General features: G+C 41.0%; 1 protein-coding gene across 8 annotated transcripts in view; it reads left to right on the forward strand.

Annotated features, from left to right (window-relative positions):
- The first annotated feature begins 1,382 nt into the window (after positions 1–1,382).
- Positions 1,383–14,884, forward strand: part of FAM184A (family with sequence similarity 184 member A) — a 111,033-nt gene continuing 97,531 nt past the window's right edge. For 2 of the 8 annotated variants that reach the window (XM_027602377.1, XM_027602383.1), the window contains exon 1: positions 1,389–2,046. In XM_027602377.1, coding sequence (XP_027458178.1) covers positions 1,879–2,046 — 168 coding nt within the window. In that variant the 5' untranslated portion in view covers positions 1,389–1,878. Of the gene's footprint in view, positions 2,047–14,884 lie in introns of all 8 variants that reach the window. The other 6 variants (XM_027602378.1, XM_027602381.1, XM_027602382.1 and 3 more) reach the window with 5 other exon arrangements.

Genomic DNA, 14,884 nt, shown 5'->3' on the forward strand with positions numbered 1-14,884 from the left:
AGGAAACAGGGAGTCTTTGGAGCATACGTTTCTGCCTAGAATGTAAAGGATTTAAGAATTCTAAAGTGATTCTGAATCTTCTATGCCTAGAATTTCATGAAATAACACTAGCTCCTAATTCTCTTTAATTTCATTGAATTATTAGAGCTTAAGAACAGAGCAGAATTTGCATATTTGTTTCTGGCCATCTGCTCCATTCAGAACCTTGGAACTAGACAACTTATTTTCTGGAAGGTCTATGGGGGATGGAGGAATGGGGGGTGCTGAGTACCTAGCATCTGGGAAAAGTTGTAGCCAATTTCAGTCTTCCTTTCTGGAATTCCAACAATTCTGGAAGTATTTCATGATGCTATTCAATCTTCACCTTGTTGGTTTAGATTTTGTAACAGACACTTTTATGATAATTTGGCTGCCAATTGGATTTAATAATGTCAGGTTTTATGATTGTTAGTTGCATGCTAAAGAGAAATCACATATTATAACATGGGGGAATTCAGTTCTGCAAAACTGCCTGGAGAAAAGAGTTTTTAAAATAGGTACAATTCTACATTTTTAAAGTTTGTGTAAGATTGTCCTAAAACAACTGATTTACTTCAACACAGGATACACTTAAAAAAAAATCATTTGACCTACAGGAGTAGAGATGTTAGGAGACAATCAGTAGGAAATAACACATTTAGAAAGGTGAAAATGCACAAGTAATGACACATTTTGGCTCAGCCCCAAATCCTTAAGGGGCTGGCATCTTGTTCCATCTTCTGTTTTTCCCCTTTACTTCCAGCCAACGAGATATCATATATAATTGTCTCGGTCTCCATTAAGACTGGGAAAAAGTAGGAGTGTAGTGCCATACTAATTGACTGATGAGTTGTACTCTCTCCACACACAGATACTAGCGTTGAATTTAGGACAGTGGTCGGCCTAGTACATTGTGACCATCATATTTGTAGGAGTTTGAAAGGGTCATGGCAGGGATTATTGTATTCCGGGCTATTTCATTACCCATGTCCGAGGTGCTGAGGCCGGCCTTGGGAGGGAATTGGATGTGAGCTTGACGCCCTTCTTGGGGAAGAGCCCCTTGGCCCCAGTGCACGCAACCTTGCGCGTGGAAAGCCTCAGTAATTCGGCACGCGTTCTGCAAACCGAAAAGACCACAGATATCCCTGTCCTCTTTCGCTGATTTTTTTACGTAAAACAGCACGCGCGGCATACGGGGCTCACCGCCCAGGTTGGGGGTTTGGGGACCCCCGCCGTAGGGGGAAGCACCTGGCGGCGAGGTCCCAGCAGGCCCTCCCGAAGCGCCTGTACCCGGCGAGAATGCGGGGCTGGCGGCGCGGGGCGGGGCTTGGCTGCGGAGAAATGACGTCGCCGTCCCCGCGAGCTCGGCGGGCCTCGCGCCCTGGTAACGGCAGCTCCGCGGCTCCCGAGCCCTCCTCCGTGTCCCCGCCTCTCCCCGCACCAGCCCGCCCCGTCTCCTCCTTCCTCCGCAGCTCCGGCGGCGGCCTCTCGCTAGGTCCCTGGTGCCGGGTGGGAGCGGGACCTGCGGGGCCACGCTGCCCACGACGCCTCCGCCAGACGTCACCTGAAGAGCGGGAGAGAGCGGGAGAGAGCGGGCTGGGCCCGGGACCGCGCTGCTGGACCCCGGGCGTCTGCCCTGCGTGGGTGTCGCCTGCGGCCTCGATCCGGCGGGGCTGCCCCGTCCCTGGACGGGGGTGACTGGAGGGTCGTGGACCGGAGGGCGCCTGCGGCCGCACCTGACAGACACCGGGGGTCAGGTCCGGAAACGGCCGCCCCGGCTTTTGCCTCCCAGACGCCGTTGCTCCGCGGGCCGCCCCCGTAGCGCGAGGACAGGTGCCCCGGCCGGGGTCTGTCGGGAAGATGGCGACCCCGGGCACGAGCTGGCAGCAGCACTATTACGGCGGCTCGGCGGCCGGAGCGTCCAAATTCGCGCCCTCGCCGGCCGCCGCGCAGCAGGCGGGGCACAGCATGGACTATAGCCAGGACCTGCACCTGAAAATGAGCAAGAAAATCGCCCAGCTCACCAAGGTAAGGGCGCGGCGGCGGGGTCGACACGGCGAGGACCCCGTGCGGGCCCGCCGGGCTCAGCGGCCGGGCTGGGAGGCTGCGCGCCCTCCGCCCGGGGCGAGTTGAAGGGGGCTTCTCTGGGGAAGCAACAGCCGGAGACGAAGCTCCAGGAACCGTTCAAACTTCGGTGGAACGCTGGAGATGTTCATTTAAACTAGACAACGGCACGACTGGGTTTATGGGACTTGCACCCCGCTGCCCTTTAGGGGGAGGCCGGCACAGAACAAATTAGGATCTACTTCCTTTATTGCACGATAATAAATCACTTTAGTTTGGGGCTCATGCATCTGCCCAGACCCCAGGAGCCTTTACTGTATGAAGTACAGTACCGTATTTACCCAACATGATCCGGGATCCTCTCAATTAATCAGTATCTTCTATTGTTTATGTACTTAAGGGGAGAACAAACCTAAGCAATGTAGGAGGGTAAAACATACTTTGCGTGCCGTTTGGGGGATTTAATGAGTCATTCCTTATTCTGTCAAAATGTCAAACAAGGCTTCTTAGATGAATCGTGTCTGCACATAGATATTTCAGTCTATCAAAAGATAAATTTTCAAAGAGCTTAAGCCTGCAGATTTGGTCAACTGTAGTTTAGGATGGTGAGCTTTTTTCTATTTAATGTTGATGATGATAAGTAGTTGGTATCTGTGAAGCAGGAGCATTCAGATCGGTTGATTCTGTTGCTCTGTTTCGATCTCACCAACAGTCTTTCAATACCTCTTAGTTGGGAACAGGTGATTCCTGGTGTCTGAAAGTTAATAGAGGTGATCTTAATGTGTTTAAGCTGAGTCAGCTAACCACTTGTTAGTGGCGTGGGTATGATGAAGAGAGGTGGGCATCCTGGGCGTTTACTAATAGGTAAGCCCTGAAGTCTGTTTTCAACTCCAAAATTCCCATTATATAATTCCAGTGCTAGTTGACACTATTGAGAGGGTAAAGGAAAACAGAGTTGGAAAAAAGGAAATGGGAGTGAAAATGGGGATCAAAAGAGGGTAAAAAGATTTTGGTGAAGAAATATGATTGACGGTAGAAAGAAAAGTAACATGAAAGGACTGAAGAGTGAGGGCTCCAACAGAAAAGTAAAGGAAAAGGAACAAGTACCTAAGAGTTAAAACTCAGCCATGCAGAGCAAGGCAACACTGGGGGAAATTTTGTTTTCTGATTTTTGTTTTAGGTCCGTGCTGTCTCAGAGTTTGCTCTGTGCCCGGTTTTTACTGTTTCCTCTTCTGACAGACAGTCCCCATATTCAGAGGAAGGGAGGCCCAAGAAGAAACAATAGTATATCATCAGGGCATTTATACATTTGGGAGCTCAAAGCCAGTTTTCCTGAAATCATGTTTGTTCTTCAGAATAATGATGTTCAGAATGAAGCACATGGATGTTTATGTATTCTGACTTTCTTATGGTGTGTCCACAACACCCATTGTTCTGATTTTAGATTATAACCCTCTAGGTTCCTACTGTAAGTAATAGAAACACCCAGTAAGTTGGTAGTGGAACTGTGTGCAGTTTAATGAGGTTTCTCATATCTCCAAAAAACTTTTCTTTTTACTTATGCTTTTTCAATTATCTGTTCTTTTATCAGAAAAAAAAATTCACAACTGTTAAAGGTGAGAGTATTGATAGAAGCTGCTATCACGTTCTCTTTACCCACTTTAAATCTAATGAGGCAGGAAGCTGCCCCCATACCAGTGCTCCTCAAGGCCTGAGTGCTATCTGGACTCTCTGATTTAGTGTTTATAGTTACAGTCTCTAAACACTCATGCTGCCTCCTCTGCTAAGTGCCTCAGACATTTAATCCCATATACTAGAGTTTCTCAGCCTTAGCACTTGAGGATTTTGATTTGGCTAATTCCTTGTTGGAAGCAGGCAGAGCTGTCCTTTGCATTATAGGATGTTTAACAGCATTCCTGGATTCCTGGTGCTACCTAGCAGATTCCAGTGGCACCCCACACCTGCATGACACACCATCATGACAATAAACATGGTTCTAGACATGGCCATATGTTCCCTGGGAGGTGTGAGGACTCATCCCGTGTTGAGAAGCACTGACTTATACTGGAATATCTAGGATTTCTCTTGCATTTATTACTAAGATAAGATGTGAGAATGAAATAATCAGATAATAGGACTCTGTTGCAGCCAACACCCTTTAGTTTCTGAAACATAAAATACGACATGCTTCCCTTATGTATCATTTTGGAAACTCAAATTTTACAGTCACATATACTTCTTGTAAATACTATACCATAAAAATGATATCATGAATAATATTTCAACTGTTAGAAACTTTACTGGTATCTACTATATAGAATTTTCATTCATTAAGAGTTTATTAATGAATTCACATCAGTAGAGGTAGGTTGGAAGCTTAGCTTATATTTCAAAATTAGACATTATAATCATTAAAATAGGATTTTATTTCTTTTGGTAATGAGTCAGTAACACTCAACTCTTCAGCATTATAGTTAGCATGGCTTGGGAATCTGACTGTCTTGATTTAAAACTCCTGGTCTACTGCTTACTAGTAATACGACTTCAGGCAAGTCACTAGATTCTGAGCCTCTGTTTCCTAATCTTTAAAAGAGGGGTGATGATACTACAACTAAGATAGTAGGCTCTTAATTCAGGCTGTCACTGAGAAGAGAGAATCTGTGCCAACAAAGTATTAGTAAAATACTGGATAATATATTTTTTAAATGTTCCTCTCTTTTTAAACTAGTCTGCATTTAATACAATTGTTACTGTATTTCTTTTGAGAGTTTTCTGTGAAACTCTTAAAAATATATACGGTAATTGTTCTATTTGAATAGCAAAGTTTAAATTTTTCACATGTATCCTGCATTGTTATAGTACAGTATTGAAAATATATGCATTTTCCAGATACTTGGCTGGCTATGAAAGGATAAGGGTGAAAGTAATCTGTATTACAGTTTTGTACATAGTAAGACTCAATAGATGTTTAACTAAAAAGCCATTCAGCTGCAGACATATTTGTTCCGATTCTATTTCCTTAGAACCTAACATAGCCATCTCTTAGAAAGGAGAACAGTAGTTTTTTTTTTTTTTTTAGATTTTATTTATTTATTTGAGAGACAGAGAGAATGAGAGAGAAAGCACATGAGATGGGGGAAGGGTCAGAGGGAGAAGCAGACTCCCCGCCGAGCAGGGAGCCCGATGCGGGCCTCGATCCCGGGACTCCAGGACCATGACCTGAGCCGAAGGCATTCGCTCAACCAACTGAGCCACCCAGGCGCCCGAGAACAGTAGTTTTTAAAGCACCTTTTTATGTAAGGGACACTTTGCTAAGTGTTAGAGATACAGTAGGGAGCAAGACACAGTCTCTGCCTTTAAAGAGAATCTATTATATTTAGGCTACTCTTAGTAAATTTTAAGAATTACTGTTAGATTTTTGAGTCATGTAATGGCAAATTTCTGGGACTGTTAATGGCTGAACCATCTCAGGATAGGCAGAGACGCTGGATGGGCTGAATTGTGTTTAGTAGGATCACATTTGTGTACTTTTCTACTCTCCACTGTGTTGCCTCTTTAGTGCATTAGGGTGAAAAGCAAGACTTGTGGAAAGTAATTGTAAAACAGCTTTTTTTGTGTTACTCACTGTCCCTTTCAGTTTACTCTCTGAGGCTGGCTCATCCTCTGCCCATAGATAAACTTGGCTTTTCCGGTTGCTTTTAGATTATATAAATTGTCCATCAGTAACTAAATTGCAGAAGTCTCAATTTGATTATTAAAATGTCCAGGCACCTGGCTGGCTCTGTTGGAAGAGCATGTGACTCTTGATCTTGGGGTTGTGAGTTCGAGCCCCATGTTGGGTGTAGAGATTACTTAAAAATAAAAAAAAAAAAATCTTTAAAAAAATAAAAATAAAATGTCCAGTGCCAACAAATAAAAACCCTAAACCAAACCTAAATTAAGGATGAAGCTTCTCCCCCATGCCCATTCCCAGCCAATAATCGGGGAAGGGGAACATCATTGACTTTTTTCTTCTGACTCGGCTTTTCTATTCGTCTTGCTTTGTCTTGCCAGTCCTAGTTTAACACCCTCCCCTCCCCCACTGGGCAAAGAAGGGAAGAGAGGAAAGACTAGCAGTAAGATTTATTTGAATAGTTCATGGTAATCTAGCTTCAGTGCTGTTGTAGACTTGACACACATTTAAAGCTCATTCTTTCACTCCTGCATCTTCCACCTCCTACCTCCATTGCTCAGGATTCCTCAGCTCAGGTTGCTTGACAGTGAGAATGCATGTGTATTCTGGCTGGTTGCTTACTCCTTCCTCAGCCTCTTAGATCTGGCAGGACCTTCATGTTTATTTTGCCAAGGTCTGCTCAAGCTTCAGGTAACCCTCTTGGATAGACCCGGATGACCCCACCCCAGCTTACTCTGTTTCTTTCCCATAGGGCCCATCTTGGTCCATAGGGACCATTCATTCTATGTCCAGACAGACTCTGATAGTGGTCTCAATTCAGCATCTCTCATTCAGTCTCACATACCTCTTCATCCAGTTTCTCATCCTTTCGATTTTCCAAGAATGAATCAGGTGCCACTTCAGTATGCTCTTCTAAGTGCTTGAGACACATATTAAGATCTTCAAGTGGTCCCAACAAAGCCTTTTCCTCTAGGCTTTAGGTGAGTGACAAGCATCCATCCTTTCTCTTGAAGGCAAGGACACTTGTTCCTGTAGCTCTCCCTCAAGGAAACCTTCTCCAAAACCCTGCTTTGTAACCTCTTTGAGGCTTTTCTCATTAATATTGGGTGTAGGAGGTAGCACATCTCCAGACTGCTCTCTTTAGACTGCCTTTTTTTTTAATTTTGAGAATATTCTGTCACCTGCTTTGACATGTCAGTTGCCTTTGGTTCTAAATAGAAACTTCCCTTTTAATATCTTGTTATGTTAGCTGCTCATAAGTTCCTCCTTAGTTGACTGCACTTTTAATACAGTTCAGTCTAAGTATCACTAACTGACATAACTAGTATAAGGTAGGGCATATGGTTCCAAAGAGCAGGAGTAGTTTCTTTGTGTTCTCTGTGCTTAGCATCAATTCTTCTTAAAAGTCTTCTTTTGATACCCAGCTTATGTCTCCCCCCCCCAACCCCCACCCCACCCCTCCTGAAAACTGCCCTGCCCAACCTAGGCCTTGTTAGGCTTGCCTTACTCTGAATTACTATAACATTTATTGTCTGTTGTACTTGTTGGTACTTAATACAGATTTGTGAAATGTTTATTTTGTTTATAAATATATCTTGTTTCTGTAATTTGAATGTAATTTCCTCAGCTATAGAGACTATTTTTCATGTAACTTTAATATGAATACTTTGCACGTAGTATAAACGCTTAATATTTATTGAAGGTGATGGTGGTGATGTTGATGGTAATGATGCTGTACCAAGTAATTTTGTTATACAGTAGGTTAGTAAATATTTCTGAGGACCATATCTGCTATTCTTCTGGGTTAATGTTAGATCATTTCAGCTGAATTAAATTACTTTTAAATATTTAAATATTTATTGGTTTCCTCTTAAACTGTTTCAGAAGCTATATTATTTCATAATATACTTAATATTTTTGATGCAAAAATAAAAAATATAAAGCACTGTGTTTAAAATATAAATATCTGTCATTGCAAAAGTTAGGTAATTGATACCAGATTCTTAGCAAATAAAAAAAAATAGTCTTATGATCAGTCATTTAATACTAACTGCTTTTACTATATCCCAAATCAGACTATGTTAATATACTAGTGAAATTTTCAAACAATTGTGTTTTCTGTTCATTAAATACAACCCATTTTTCACTAGTTTGAATTACCTAGATATTGTTTGATCATACTGTTCAGTTTTAGTTATGACCTGGGTTGTTTCGGTTTAGCACATATCAGATACTGCATCTTTTTTCCCCTCCTTTGTTGCACTGCAGCTTTGCCATTCTCTTATGTAGTAGCTTGGACGTAATCTTTTAGTCATAGTTGAGTGGTTTGAATTAATTTCTTATATTTTACCAATGGGCACAAAAATGTGATATATGGTTTATCAATTGTCCAAATGCTTATAAAGCAACTCCCTTTAGAGTTAAAAGGTTTAGAGCTGGAAGAAACCACAGACTCTGACCAGCATAACCCTCTGGTTTTATAGGTGTGGAAGTTGAGGGCCCAGAGTCATTGGAAGATTACACAGTTTGTCACTAGCAGAACCTGAACACAAACCCACGTCTCTGGATTGGTCTAAGAGAAGGGCAGCTGTGTGAGCCGGTCTCTTTTCTGTGTGTCTGCCTTCTTTCTAATACTACTCATTCATTTCCTAAGAAGCCAGAGTTGTCTTGGTGGTGGTTTTCTCACACTGGAACCATGTTTTGTTTACTATCTGAATCACAGACTTCTGGTGACAGTGAACCCATGTGCCGCCCCTCCCATACACTGAACAACCTCTGGATTTATAGGTTGTACAATATGTAACTGTGGCTTTGGTAAATTTGTAACAGCTATTTTTATGTATTCTCAGATAAATGTCATAATATTTTTATGTTTTTATTAACAGCTTTAGTCATTCCAGACTTAAAAAAATGTTTTAATTACTTTGATTTAGAGACTGTCATGCTTGGTGTCAAAGTTACTACTGGATGGAATTTTAAATATTTTTCCTTTGACTGCTTGCTTGCTTAATTGGATTATTGCTTAGGTCTCATTCCCAAAGGCAGGAAATTGGGAGTTTTCCTGTTTTTCTCCTTCCGTCCCTCTCTCTGTGTCGTTCATGAAAATCCTTTGCGGTCTTCTAACTGCCAACCTCTTAAAAAGTGGTTATGAAGGATAAAGGTTCAGCAAAATGCGAGTGAAGCAATCTGGGAAATTTTTTTAAGATTTATTTATTTGAGAGAGAGCGCGCGCGCATGTGTGCATGGGGAGGGGCAAAGGGAGAAGGGGAGAGAGAATCTTCAAGCAGACTCCCTGCTGTGCGAGGAGCCTGACCTTGGGGTTCTATCCCAGGACCTGGAGATCATCACCTGAGCCGAAATCAAGTCAGCCACTTGACTGGCTGAGCCACCCAGGCACCCTGCAACCTGGTCACTTCAATTCTGAACGGCAACAGGAAGTAATTGGGTAGAGAGGGGAGGAGGAATCTAAAAAGTGATATTCTGTCCTTTCAGTTTATCTTATGAGATCTAAAGAGTTTCTAATCCTTGAGCATTCAAATAAACTTGGATATTATGCCATGAAATGGGACTGATGTGAGTGATGGAAATTTGTTAAAGCCATACTTGTTTTTTCACTACAGGAAATTTCTATCTTGTAGGCCACTTATGGCTGAGAAGGACATTAAGTAAGTCTGTCAGAATTGTTGCTCCCCAGTCCTTTTTGGAGATACACACCTGAGGAAAGTTGGGAGACAATTGCTAACTGAATTCAGAATTTTTTTTTTTTTTTGGTAAATAAAAATGATGTTATAAACGGTAGTTTGATGTGGGGGATATATTACTATCAAGTTTTATTTTGTATTGCAAGTGTAACCTGAGCCACAAAGGCTTTTTTAGATTGACCTGGAAACGTACAGTTATTTAAGTATTATTGGAAAAAAGCTTCTGACTGCCAATCAGTTAATATACAAAAGTGAGTTTTGGGAACACCAGTCTTTGCAGGTTGGGGATTGCCACTTATAGTCAGTATTTTGGTATACTTAACATTTGAGACCAAAGCAAATATTTTAGAAGATAAGCTTTTATTGTTAGCTTTCTATTAAACTACAACAGTGTGTGCTGTCATTTGTAGGTCTCAAGCTTCATTATTGATTACATCTTTCTTTCCTACTAAAGCTTTAACAAAATGTACAAAATTAGTGAAGTTGAATATGTACATTTTTTGTCCTACATCTTTTACCTTCATCTTGAGATGTAAAGGGAGGTTAAAACTACCAAAGGACCTATAGTAGATGGAAAAGCAAAAGGTTTAGTGATCAACCAGAATACTTGGGATTCGGACAGTTTAGACTCAGGTCCTAATTTGCCACCTAATTTATTACAAGGGAGATAATATTTTTAATGACTTCTAAAAATTATGAATCTGTATTTTCTAATTTATAGGTACCACCTCTACTTTGAGGTTTAAAAAGGTTTGAAAATGAAAATTTGGTTTACAAAATACATTGCTAATATTAAGTTATCTCAAATTGACGATTTTAGTAAAATATTAGGATAAACCCTATTCAAAATTATTGGAGAATGAGTTATTTTAGTTGATTAGAAATTACCATAAGTACTGATAATTTTCTACCTTCCAAAATAATATACTTACATTTAAACCATACCATTCATAAGTTACATGGAGTCCTTTATTATCTCTGGATCATTGTTAAAATCATCAGTATATGCATCAAAGATTAGGCCAAACGTCTATTAATCCTATGGGAAATGCTGAAATTTTATGTCTGAATAAATTCTGTTACTTCTATTTTTATTTGCCCTGTCTCTCTTTTAAAGTGAAGTGCAAAGTTTGAATATGCACAAATTCTAGACATTGACTTCTGGTTGGGAAGATTTATTCTGCTGAATGTGTGTCTGTGTGCTCACAGGTATTTGCATTTTTCATCCTGTTCCTTCTGAAACACTTCATAACAGAATTTCATCTCTCTCAGAAAACATTTCATAACTGAAACCCTAAATAGTACCAAAATGCATGTAATTTTGAGGGGAAGGTGTGTGTGTGTGTGTCTGTGTGCACATGTATGTACGTGTGTTTGATATACTAGTCTACCCAGAGTAACAAAAGAAGGTATACTTAAATATGATTAAAATAGAGCATATAGATCCATATGGTTGGTAAACTTTTGTTGAATGCCTGCCTAGTCCATGAGAGATGCTGTGTTAGGCACTATTGATTATTTAATACTAGTAATTTATCATTCCACTTCTGGACTATATATATTTTTCATTTTTTTCAGTAGACTTGTGAGAAAATATCAGAATAAAGCAGGTGAACATTTTAATCAACAGATTAATCTGACAAAAAATTTTTTAAAGATTTTATTAAGAGAGAGAGAGAGCACAAGCAGGGGGAGCAGCGGGGAGAGGGAGAAGCAGACTCCCCGCTGAGCAAGGCCCCAGACGCAGGGCTCAATCCTAGGACCATGAGATCATGACCTGAGCCGAAGGCAGACGCTTAACTTACCGAGCCACCCAGGTGCCCCTAATCTGACAAATTTTAAATGCTTAATTGGCAACTTTTTGGTTGGTTTTGGGTAGGATTTATGTATCTGATTTTCTTAGATAAAGAAGTTAGTGCCTTCTGGTGTCTTTTTCAATAAAGTTTTTGATAATAATTTAAAGAATAAGGTTGACACATTCTCTGGTTACAAATCTGTAACATATCTGTCCAGGGGATAAAGGAGGTAAGGGAAACTTCAGTCTCCTGAAACCTAGGAGTTAATGGGTCTGTATTAGGTTTAGGTGTCTCATGGGCAGGCCAGAGAGCCACAGTCCCAGAGCCATATGGCCCAGTGAGGCAGCAGTATCTATCATGTAGGTCAGAGGTATGGGTTCAGTGGGTTAGACAGACCCCAGTTTGAATTTCAGGTTCACCACTTATTAGTGTTTGACCTTTAATAAATTTTAACCTGTGAGAGCCTCAGTCTTCTCATCTATAAAATGAGAATAGCAAAGCCTAACTCATAGAATTATTGTAGAGATTAAATAAGATAATTTGTGTAGGAAAGAAGGTCAGTAAATGTCAATTTCTACCCATTTTCCGGGCCCCTACCCCTTGGTTCAGCCTTTAACAGTTAACAGTCTTTAGCAGTTAAGTATGTTGGGGTGCCTGTGTGGCTCAGTCAGTTGAGTGCCCGACTCTTGGTTTCGGCTCAGGTCATGGTCTTGGGGTCCTGGAATCGAGCCCATGTCAGGCTCCGTGCTCAGCAGGGAGTCAGCTTACCCTCTCTCTCTCTCTCTCTCTCTTTCTCTCCCCCCGTCTGCCCCTCCCCCTGCTCATGCACATTGTCTTTCTCACTCTCTCTCAAATCAATCAATCAATCAATCAAACCAGTATGTTTATATATTTTCTCTTTTGATGGAGATATATTCTATATTATTAGGGACCACAGCTATAAAAAGTAAAGGTTTAACAGCAAATAAAATACTGTTGATTCTCACTGAGATGGTTATATTCTATCAAGTTATGTTCTAGGGGAAATATAGGGTCGTGTTCCTTACACCCTCTGGTCACATTTTCATCAACCAGTAAATATATAACCTTGTTTTATGTGTGTTTCTGTTTAATGGCACCTTATTTAATACATATTATCTATTCATTAAGAGTGAACTCATAGAGGGCACCTGGGTGGCTCAGTCGGTTGAGCATCTGCCTTCAGCTGAGGTCATGATCCCAGAGTCCTGGGATCAGTCCCTGCATCAAGCGCCCTGCTCTGCAGGGAGCCTGCTTCTCCCTCTCCCTCTGCTTGTGCTTGCATGCACCCTCTCTGTCAAATAAATAAATAAATAAAATCTTAAAAAAAAAGTAAACTTATAGGCAACAGCATTATAGCTCATGCGTGAATGAAGCTAATCTAACATTGTGTGTTAGATTGTGAGGTTATATATAAATTTTAGCAAGTAGGCAAACTTGGAAATATGGAATCCACAGTAATGAGGATCTACCATATCTAAAAATGGATACAGAACTTTGCATCTGCTGTTTACTTAGCCCCTGCTCTGGTTTTTCAGCCGTTGCCATGGACCTGTGTGACTGTGACTGTGACTCTTATTAATACCCCGAACACCCTCACATGAGTGTGACTGACTCTTATTATCTTGCTAAGCTCCCACAGATGAAAGGGGTGGAAGGGGTAGTGGGGGCAGGAATACTCATCTTTTGTGTGAGTTGCCAGTCACCAAGCAGCTACCCTACAACCATAAACATGGGACAAAATTACACGATTCTCTCCTTGTGTATAAACTGTGATCTTCATAATCTGACCTTGAATCTACCACATTGCCCTAGGTCAGAAGGAATAAAATATATAAATTATTCCACAACATGGAGTGAAACCTTTGGAAGTATAATGTTGACTTAATTTAAATAAAGTCTTATTTTTTTATATACATCAGTTGCTTAAAATATGTTTGTGGTTCCTTCCCAATACAAACTGTCAGTGTGGGAGTTGTTTTTGTTAAAAGCCTTTGTCTAGGTATCTAAAGATAACTAGGAATCTTATACTCTCTGGGGTTCGGCGCATTTGGTTGGAAGTCTCTGCAGTAACTTTATGCAACATACAGGAAACTTAAAATATTTAAATAGAGCCTGGGTGGCTCAGATGGTTAAGCCTCTGCCTTCGGCTTAGGTCATGATCCCAGGGTCCTGGGATCGAGTCCTGCATCGGGCTGTCTCTCATGAATAAATAAATATTTTAAAAAAATATTTAAATAGAGAATATTTTGGCAGATAATTAGACCTCACCTATACCTTTTTTAAATGACCTAGAAGAATGTGTATTTTCAATGTTGTTAATAGTAGAGAATGTTCATATCTGTCAATACCTTCTTAGCCCAGTCCCCTGGTGATTATCAGAAAATGCCGGCGAAAAGGAGCCTGGATAAGAGTACTCTGTGGTCTTCAAGGAGTTTGTAAGGTTAACTGGCCTAGAAAAAGACTTTGATCTGAAGCCAAGCCTGTCACTTTGATATTGCTGTCTTTAGGACCCTGCATATCTTTAATTTCAATCCTGAGTCTCTCTTGCTATTTATTTTTTCTGTTTCTGGATTGTGGAGCATTGTCAGAGAAAATTATGGAACTGGACTCTGGCAGAAAAATGCTACCCCTCACTTCCTTACCCCCAAAGGTGTCTACATCCCAATCCCTGGAATCTTTGAATATGTTACCTTACATTTGCAAATATGACTAAGTGAAGGATTTTGAGATGGAGAGATTATTCTTAATTATTTGGATGGGGCCAGTGTAATTACAAGAATCCTCCTAAGTGAAAGAGGGAGGAAGGGAGGAAGGTTAAGTCAGTGCCAGAGTGATGGGATGTGAGAAGGACTTGACTAGCCATTAATGACTTTGAAGATGGATTGTGGCCATGAGCCAAGGAATGTAGGTGGCCTCTAGGAACAGGAAAAGGCAAGGAAATGAATTCTCCCCAAGAGCCTCCAGATTTTAGCCCAGTTAAAGTCGTTTGAGACCTCCAGAATTGTAAGATTAATAAATCTGTGTTGCTTTACAGCGCTAGCTTTGTGACAGATTTTTACAGCAGCAAGAGGAAACTAATGCTTGGACACTGATAGGTCTCTACAACATCATGTGACCCAGTTCTGCCTGATCGCGTAGTGTTGGTGCATAATGTTGCTGTCTCTGAATTGCTTCCTGTTGCTTCCTCTCATACACATCATGTAGATAAGCTGCTTTCTATTTTACTAAAACTGTCAAGACTATCAAGCTTCAGTTACTTGTCTACAAAGATACTGGGGTCATTCGAGAACTTTCTCCTGGTCCTGCCACCTTAATTCTTATGTATATGCTGCTTCTCTATGTCTTAAATAGCTCACTCTTGGCAGGGACAGATGGGAATCAAGGAAACTAATTGGGAGGGTATTGGAATACAGTATTGATGAGAGATTATGAGGGCGTAGATTAGGACTGGTAGGAGAGAGAGAGAGAGATTTGGGAAATCTTGAGGGGCAGATTTGAGAAACATTTAGGAAGTAAACTTGTCAGGTCTTTGTGACAACCTGTTGTAGTGGAAGATTGAGGATAATAGGTCTTTTGTCACATGGTAGATACTCATGAATGAATTTTTTTTT

This window comes from Zalophus californianus, chromosome 7, assembly GCF_009762305.2.
Source record: "Zalophus californianus isolate mZalCal1 chromosome 7, mZalCal1.pri.v2, whole genome shotgun sequence".
In the NCBI taxonomy this organism is placed as follows: domain Eukaryota; kingdom Metazoa; phylum Chordata; class Mammalia; order Carnivora; family Otariidae; genus Zalophus; species Zalophus californianus.